The sequence below is a fragment of the Silene latifolia genome, chromosome 5 (genome assembly GCF_048544455.1).
Source record: "Silene latifolia isolate original U9 population chromosome 5, ASM4854445v1, whole genome shotgun sequence".
NCBI classification, from domain to species: Eukaryota; Viridiplantae; Streptophyta; class Magnoliopsida; order Caryophyllales; family Caryophyllaceae; genus Silene; species Silene latifolia.
The window spans coordinates 25,116,626-25,125,432 of record NC_133530.1 but is presented as its reverse complement, the minus strand read 5'-3'; the positions used below and the strand labels follow the sequence as shown (position 1 = coordinate 25,125,432).

At 42.6% G+C, this 8,807-nt stretch overlaps 1 protein-coding gene across 1 annotated transcript; it reads right to left on the bottom strand.

Annotated features, from left to right (window-relative positions):
• Positions 1-7,803: 7,803 nt before the first annotated feature.
• Positions 7,804-8,376, bottom strand: LOC141655092 (uncharacterized). Its single transcript, XM_074462192.1, has one exon. It carries the CDS (start codon positions 8,374-8,376, stop codon positions 7,804-7,806), a length of 573 nt encoding a protein of 190 aa, XP_074318293.1.
• Positions 8,377-8,807: the final 431 nt, after the last annotated feature.

Here is an 8,807-nt window from a genome sequence, read left to right as displayed (position 1 = left end):
AATCAATCAACTTAATCAATCTGTTTTAATTCCTCTTACGAGGGCACTTTCTTTACATTCGCGTGGAGCATCACTAATCGATATCTTAGTCCTTCTCGTTGATGGTATCAAGCTATACCTCGCAAGTGCACGATTTTATCGTTGTACACTATTAAGGGTCGATCCAGCAAGGAGCAAGGAAGACTACTAATCGTTTTAACTCTATGGTTTAGCTAAGTCGACAATAACGGGAAAAGGTTATACTAGAACTACCAATAACAAGGTAAAACAACTAAATAAAGAAAATAGGAGAGAAAGCAAGATAAACTAAATGGATGTAATTCAAATGATTTAAAAACCTAAGACTCGGTTCTTCCCAAACAATTCGTAATTCCACACAATCAAATCTCTTGGCTAATCACAAGGGTAGTTAGGTCAGGAGGTGACGACTCTAATTCGCCTAAGACCCCCCTCTCGGGTTCGAAATAGGACACTAGTACTACCCACCAACCCCCCTCTCGGGTTCGAAGGTCGGAATCCTTAACCCAATACCCAACTACCCCAAAAACATGCATTTTCCCAAGGTAGTCCGGTTATTCGCTAAGGTCATTAAGCCCCATCAATTCCCGGGTCATCCCACTCCCTCTCTCGAGGGTCGATTTCAAACGCTAGATTAGAGGTGTCCCACCCCGGTTCTCCCTTTCGGTCTCAACCAAGGTCAACAATAAGGTCAAATCTCGGGTATCCAAATCACAACCTAACCAACTTTCGTTGGTGGTCAAGGGTCGTAAATCGACACTACCCAAAAGTCAACCCCTAAACAAAGTCAATCCTCTAACCTACCCTCACCAATTTCCCCAAATAATTGGCCTTTATGAAATTCAATTAGTGAAATTACTCATGTTGGGTCAAACCGAGCCCTAGTGGAGGACTACTCACTAATCATGGTCCTAATTGCAAAATAAACAATAAAGATGGAAACTTTGGTCACAAACATGGTGGGAAGATAAAATTTACTACTAAACATGCAACAATCCAACAATAGTTGTAAGGAAAGATGATTTAATCTAATAACAAGGTTGATTAAACTAAAAGACACAATCTTTAACCAAATCAACTCAAAGATTAAGTCTTTGAGGACAACTACCCAAGGATGAACAAATGAAAGAGAAACAAAGGAAAGATGAACAATGAAAAGATGAACAATGATGGAAATAACAACAACAACAAACAACAACAACAATTTTAACATAAACAATCAAACAAACATAAAAGAAGAACAAGATGTAAACAAATGAAAATAGGGAGAGAATTAATACCAACAAAATAGTGAAAGAGGAATTTGGATAGAAATAATAAAGAAGGAAATCCTTCAATCTTCTTACAAACCCAAATTCAATCACTAATTGATTGAAGAACTTCTCTAATTAAGGAAAGATTAACAAAGAGATTAACAAAGTTTTAAGCTTGAAAGGGTAAAAATTCTGGATCTAGGGTTGTGTGTACAAAAGGGTTTAAGAGGGGGTATTTATAGGCTTGTACAAGATTAGGAAGAAAAAGAAGAAAAGCCCAAAATCCGTTGCTGCTGCGTTTTGCCGGTGGACCGGCTGCCGGTGGTCCAACCGGCAAAACCGTGCAATGAATTAAAATATCTGGCATCCGTGTTTTGCCGGTGGGCCGGCTGCCGGCCTGCCGGCAAAACACACTCTTCAGGACTTCTTCTTCTTTGTTGATGTGTGAAATGCCGGTTGACCGGCTGCCGGTGCTCCTACCGGCAGCGAGGTCAAGCTTGTTTTTCACCAAAATTTCCAATTAATTCCACTTGCTGTGTTTTACCGGTGGGTCGGTTGCCTGCCGGCAAAACACAGTCTTCAACTTTTCTTCAAAAACTTCAGTGATCCTCTGGGGTGTGTTTTGCCGGTGTTTGGACCGGCTGCCGGTCTGCCGGCAAAACACACTCTTCACCATTTCTTCACCTCTTCTTCATGTAAAGGCAATGGGGTGCCTTTCTTGCCCCAATTTCTCTATACTTGGATCATTTCCTACAAAAGGAAGCACAAGGTGACAAGTACGGGCATTGGGCACAAAATGCAAGGAAAAACACTCGAAATCGACTCGATATGAGTCGGTATGCATAAAAGAAAGAGGGAATTAGAAGTGAATTAATCGTATATCAAACCTCCCCACACTTAAGCCTTACTCGTCCCCGAGTAAGTCACAAAACCAAATGTACAAAGCATTATTATGATAGATATGGAGAGTGGATGCACAATATAAGCATCACTCATCTAAACTACTATTTAAGCCGATCGAGTATTAGCGCACTCAACGCCCCTTCAACTCACAATTTGACACTCATGAGGGGAGAGTGCCCTATTGCAAGGCAAGTTGGGTCTTGCTACAAAACTTTCGACACATTCTTCATGAAAGCACGTAAACAACAAAATAGAATGCATCTAACAAAATGGTCCACTTTCCTCATCTAAGTGGCCGAATTTTCAAATAGCAAAAACACGGTCTAGGTAGGGAGTACCGTCTCAGAAGTGCCAATTGAGGTGCCAACCCCCTAAATGTGACAAAAGCAACCCTTGTGTGACCAATGCTTAAGAAACAAATTCAAGAGCGGGGAAAGGGAAGAAAGGGCAAGTCCGCCGAGAATTACAAAACCGACACAAGATTCAACCAAAGGACCCATGACTAAGGGGACCAAGGCAACGACATCCTCACGGTTTTCACTCGTCACTCAACGAAAGAACAAGGTGATTTTTGTGACAAAAAGTAACCAAAATCACTCAACTAACTCGACTAGCGAAAACGTGCCCGCAATCTAATGTGTAGGATCGTCCTATGTCCAATGAAATGCAAACAAAGGGAAAATGCACAAAACATGAAGCAAGGGTTACAACGGGGCTAAGGAGAAGGTCGAAACGGGATTGGTGCAAGCACCGTTTGGACATGTGGGGCTCAAATCAAGAATCGTCGACACATCACATCCCATCTCTTATTGCAACACATGAGACACGTCTATGCCCTAACATAGCAATGATGACCAAAACTATGCAAAAATTGCATAAACCCAACTCAAGTAGGAAAAATTTGATAAAACTCCTTTTATTTCAACAAATGGTAACGTCTACACCGTAACAACGACTCGGTTTCCCAAGCCATGCAAAAAATGTGCAAACCCGACTCATCTTTGGAAAAACATCAATTTGCCCCTTTTTATTTAGCAACGGCTTTTTCTACCCCTTTAAATGATGAGTAGGGGTGTTGCTTGCCTTTTTCTTTTTCTTGACAACAAACAAATGTATACAACAACACAACTCATTTTTTGAATTTTTCATGACTTTTTCACTTTTCTATTTTGCTTTTCATTACAATTTTACAACCTCTTATTTATTTACAAACCAAATTCACCTCGAAATCCGACCCAAGTGGATGTGCAAGCCATCCACCGTCACGACCCAAATCACCTCCTACAACACAACTACAAAACCGACCAATTCTTGATTAAGGAAGGGTGGTTATGGGAATGTAGCTATTTAGGTGGGTTTGCCAAATGAAAGGTCTAAGCTCAAAGGGGGTGAATAAAAAAGGGAAACAATGTAGGGGAGAAAACAAGGCTATTTGGCTATGTGAGGCTCATAAAAACTGATTTTTGCATCATGTCATATGCACAAAAATGTAATGCAATTTCATGGTCTAAGGACGATGCGACACACTTATGCGTAATGATGTGACACGTCTCGCGAGGAGACCTACTCTCGAACCTAGATGAGGGCGGGGTATGAATGTACCCGCCCTAGGAGGCTCTACCCTTACCTTTGAGTAGCTAAGTCGAGCCAAAGGTCTAGTCTACGGCCCTAGGTCTCACAAGATCGGTCTAAACTCATTGGTCAAGCCCTCCTTCCTCGGCTAACTAAGAGGCCACGGGTGCGAGTCACGAGGAGGGGAAAGGCACAATTGGGCACATTAGTTCATCATGGGGGTACTTGGTTCCCTTCCTTTGACCATGCTTTTTCTTAAAAACTTATTTACAAACTTAATGCAAAAAGAAAGAAATGCAACAAGTATTTACATGCGAACAAATGCATGCGGAAATTTAAACAAACATGAAATGAAACGTGCAACAAATTGGCTAAACCTAGCAGCACATCAACACCAAAATTCCAAACGGTCTCCCAAGGAGACACCCAAAGCAACAAAATTCCCATTCTCCTTCAAAGTATGCAAGATACCAAAAAGAAAGAATAGTAAAAGGAGCAAGAGATAGGAAGGATTATACCAAGCGGTCTTCAAGCTCCCTTTTGCCTCAAGTGGTCAATGCGCCAAGCCAAAAGGTTAGACAAAACATATATATACAATGCAAAATTTTTTTTGAATTTTCAGAAATTTTTCAATTTTTAGGCATTTTATCTAATTTATAAACATTTACAATTATAAACAAATATTCACAAGAGTGGATATTTCCCTCCCCACACTTGAGATGTACATTGTCCTCAATGGACAAAAGCATAGGGAGTGAATAAGAAAAAGAAATGAGCATATTTTTTTGATTTTTGATTTTTCAAAGGGAAAATAACATATTTTTGTGATTTTTGGTTTTGAAAAATTGAAAAGACATATTTTTGGGTTTTTGATATGAGAACTCCCTCCCCACACTTATTTATTTACATTACTTCCAAATGGAAATAAATGTGTGGAGGGAATTCAAATTAAAAGCATGTTTTTGTTTGTTTTTTTTAGGCCCTCCCCACACTTATTTATAGACATGGGAGGGCATATTAGTAAAATAAATTAACATGTTTTTGGTGGTTTTTGTAATTTTTCAATTTTTAGTTGGTTTTTATTTTGAAAATGCAATGTATGCTCTATTCTACATGCAAAATTGAAATGACAATGCAAATTATGCTAAGTGAATGCAATTACTAAATGTGACAATATATTACAAAATTGAAATCTAATGCAATCCTATATGACGCAACTAAATGAATTATCAACTAAATGCATGCGAAAAATTAAAACATGAATGAGAAATTTGGATAAAAGGGAGGGATCATACTTGTCATTTGGATTGATTATGAGGAGCATACCAAAGGCTTTGGATTTGAAAAGGGAGTAATAATAGGCCATCAACTCGGCCTCTTGGGACTAAGACCCCATCACATCATCAAAATCTTCATCATTGATATCATCTCCGGTATTTAAATCGGAGCCTTGAACTAAATCCTCGGGGTTGAAGGTGAAGTTACCTCCACTACCGCCGGCACCCATGAGACCTCCCGTGAAGTCTCCACTCATGTTCATCACACCGCCATCACCTCCCGCGAAACCACCGGATCCCGACGCACCCGCATCACTAGCAAAATAGGGCCGAACTCCCCCTAACCATTGGGCATCATGCCCCTCCGGTCTAGACTCGGGCATAGGCGGGGAAACGGGTCGCGCAAAGTAGTCCGGTTGGAGGTTAAAGCCACCGCGGACCATACTCCCATCCTTTGGGCAGTTCCCATCGGGCCAAGTGAAATAAGAGGGGTGAGGGTCCTCATAGCCCACGTAATCCCGTCGACAAAAATCATCATAGATGGGATAAGTACCGGTAGCTTGATCATAGTATATCCGGTCCAACTTTCTCCCCAACACGTCCCTCTCACTAGCGGCCTTCGCCGTGGCAATGTCCATCCTCTCCATCCATTCGGTGAGAGATGGAGGTAAGGGTGGATAAGTAGGTTGACCCGAGGAGGAGGCCTCCCCTTGTTGAAATTGCCATGGTGGTGGTTGGTGAGTTTGAGGTGCGGCGTATCGTAGGGAGGAGGGAGTGTCGCGTCTACGGTCCCTAGAATAAACCCGTGGAATATTGGGAGGAGGTTGGTCGGCGGGAGGGTCTTCTTCAATATCAAGGAGATAGAACTCCTTGTCCTTTTCAATTTTTACCGCGGTAACATTTGGAAGCCGGATGGAGTTCTTGTGATTGATTTGCCAATATTCAAGATCGTCAAAGGGGCTCACCTTGAACCACTCAAGCTTGGTGGCCATGTAGTGCTTTGTCAAGTAGGTGTCCCCGGGTATCCAATTCATCGTGGAAAGGTCAACCGGACGGTCCATGTTACGGGCAATTCGGGTGATCATGCCACCCACATGTATCGGGACCTTGTGCCCCGGAGAACTTGCAATTTTGGATAGGTTAAGGGCGAGGTAGTGAGCCACATTAATTCGGAAGGGGGTGGGTTTCGTGAACAAGTAGGACCCTAATATTTCAAGCTCGTGGGTCCTAAACACCCAAGGTTCATCCACCGCAAGAACGGTGCACCCCATACATCTATGCCACACCCGAATGACGGGATTGTGGCAACTTGTCGCGGGCCTTTTCACCCCAACTTGATCATCAAGGCCCGAAATCGCCCTCCAAACACGGGAGTAGTGAAAATCAGCGGGTGGGGTATGCGACGCCGCATTTTCTAGCCCAAAAATTTGAGCCAACCGACCCAAAGTGATGTTGTGTTCCCGGTTCATTAGTCTAAAGCTAAGAGTGGCCACCATGTTCGTTTGCCGGTGTTTGGTAATCTTAAGACTACTCAAAAATTCCCATGTAATCATGGGGTAAGTGTACTCATGCATGGAAAATATGCCCCTCATACCACACCCCGTAAACAAAGCTTCCGTCTCCCTAGCAATCCCAAGGGTAGACAAGGACGGATGATGAAGGAACTTAGTAGGGGTGAGGGGACGATTTTTAAAGAGAATAAACTTACCCTTCTGCGTAGGTGTGGTAAACTCGACAGTGGGAAAGTCCGGATCGGGGTAAGAATCGGTTGCGGCTCGAGCAATCAAATCGGTTTGATCTCTAGCAATGTCCGCCCTTGTTCTTCTTCCGGCCATCTTGATGATTGGAGGAGATTGGTGAAGGTTGGAGGAAGTTTGATTGAGTTTTAATGGAGTTAGGGTTAGAAAGGGGGAAAAATTATGGAGGAGTGATGAAGGAGAAGTGAAGAAATGATTTGGAAAAAGGGGGGTCTCGTGTTATAATTTGTGTTCTGCGGGTGTGTTTTGCCGGTTGGCGAACCGGCAGCCGGTCTACCGGTAAAACACACTCTCCCTTTCTTTAATTTTCGAATTTCTCCTTCAAAATTTTGACCTCGCTGCCGGTGGACCAACCGGTTGCCGGTCCACCGGCAAAACACTCTTCTCAATTGATTTTTCCAAATACCAGGTGTGTTCTGCCGGTGAGCCGGCTGCCGGCCTACCGGCAAAACACACTCCTCACTCAAAAAATCCAACTTCCCAGCTTAAAGTATGAGTGTTTTACCGGTGAGCCGGTTGCCGGCCTACCGGCAAAACACTCCTCTTCACCAATTTTCAAAATCATCCAAGTCTTCAGGTGTGTCATGCCGGTGGGCCGGCTGCCGGTGGTCCAACCGGCAAAACCCACCATTACTTCAATTTTTCAAAAAAATGGCTTGGCCTTGCTGCCGGTGGACCAACCGGCTGCCGGTCCACCGGCAAAACACAACACACAGCTATTTTTTGTTGTGTTCTTCCAATTTGCTCAATTTTTCTTCAACTCGGGATTCGAGCTTTTTCATTGACCCCGGGATTCATGTTTTCCACAACTACTCCGACGCATGATGTCGGGATTAAGGGTCAACGAAAATAAAGCTTGTGTTCTTCAAAAGTGACCTCCGTCACCAATCCAAATAGACAAAATACGACTCCAAATTTCTCACTACTAGTCTAGGATGCAAATTATATACAAAGATGCATGGGTTGCCTCCCATGAAGCGCCCTTGTTTTATGTCGTAGGCTCGACGGAGTTATGAATAACAATCAATAATTTTGAAGGTAGGTAGCAATGGAGCTCACATTCTTGATGATAGGGGTTCCGGCAATGTAGTGCTTGAGTCTTTGCCCGTTCACCTTGAAGGATTGATCTCCATCGGATATTTCAACAGCGCCATGTGGAAAGACTCGGACCACGGTGAAGGGTCCCGACAACTTAGACTTGAGCTTTCCCGCAAACAACTTGAACCTTGAGTTAAAAAGGAGAACCAACTCTCCCTCCTTGAACTCTCTCCGGAGGATGGCCTTGTCATGGAATCTTTTGGTCCTCTCCTTATACAATCTAGAGCTCTCATAAGCCTCTAGTCTAAATTCTTCAAGCTCATTGAGGTCAAGTAGCCGCTTCTCTCCGGCGCTCTTCAAGTCAAAGTTAAGGAGTCGGATGGCCCAATGCGCCTTGTGCTCCAACTCAACCGGTAAATGACAAGGCTTCCCGTACACCAACCGGAACGGTGAAGTTCCTATTGGTGTTTTGAAAGCGGTCCGGTAAGCCCACAATGCATCATTGAGCTTGGTAGACCAATCTTTCCTTGACCGGCTCACGGTCTTTTCAAGGATCATCTTGATTTCACGGTTAGAGATTTCGGCTTGGCCGTTAGCTTGTGGGTGATAGGCAAGACTCCGCCTATGTTGCACCCCATGCTTCTTATCTAATTTTTAGGCATTTTATCTAATTTATAAACATTTACAATTATAAACAAATATTCACAAGAGTGGATATTTCCCTCCCCAAACTTTTTATGCATTCTTTTTCTTTTTGATATATTTTTCTAAAAATCCAAAAATATGTTCTTTTCTTTGAAAAAAAAAATTTTGAAAAAAAAAAAACAAAAACATGTATTTCATTTCCGAATTTCCTCCACACATTTATTTCCATTGGAAATTACGTAAATAAATAAGTGTGGGGAGGAAATTCTATTATTTAAAAATACAAAAACATGTCTTTTACTTTTCTTATTTCTTCCCTACATTGTGTTCCATCGAGGACGATG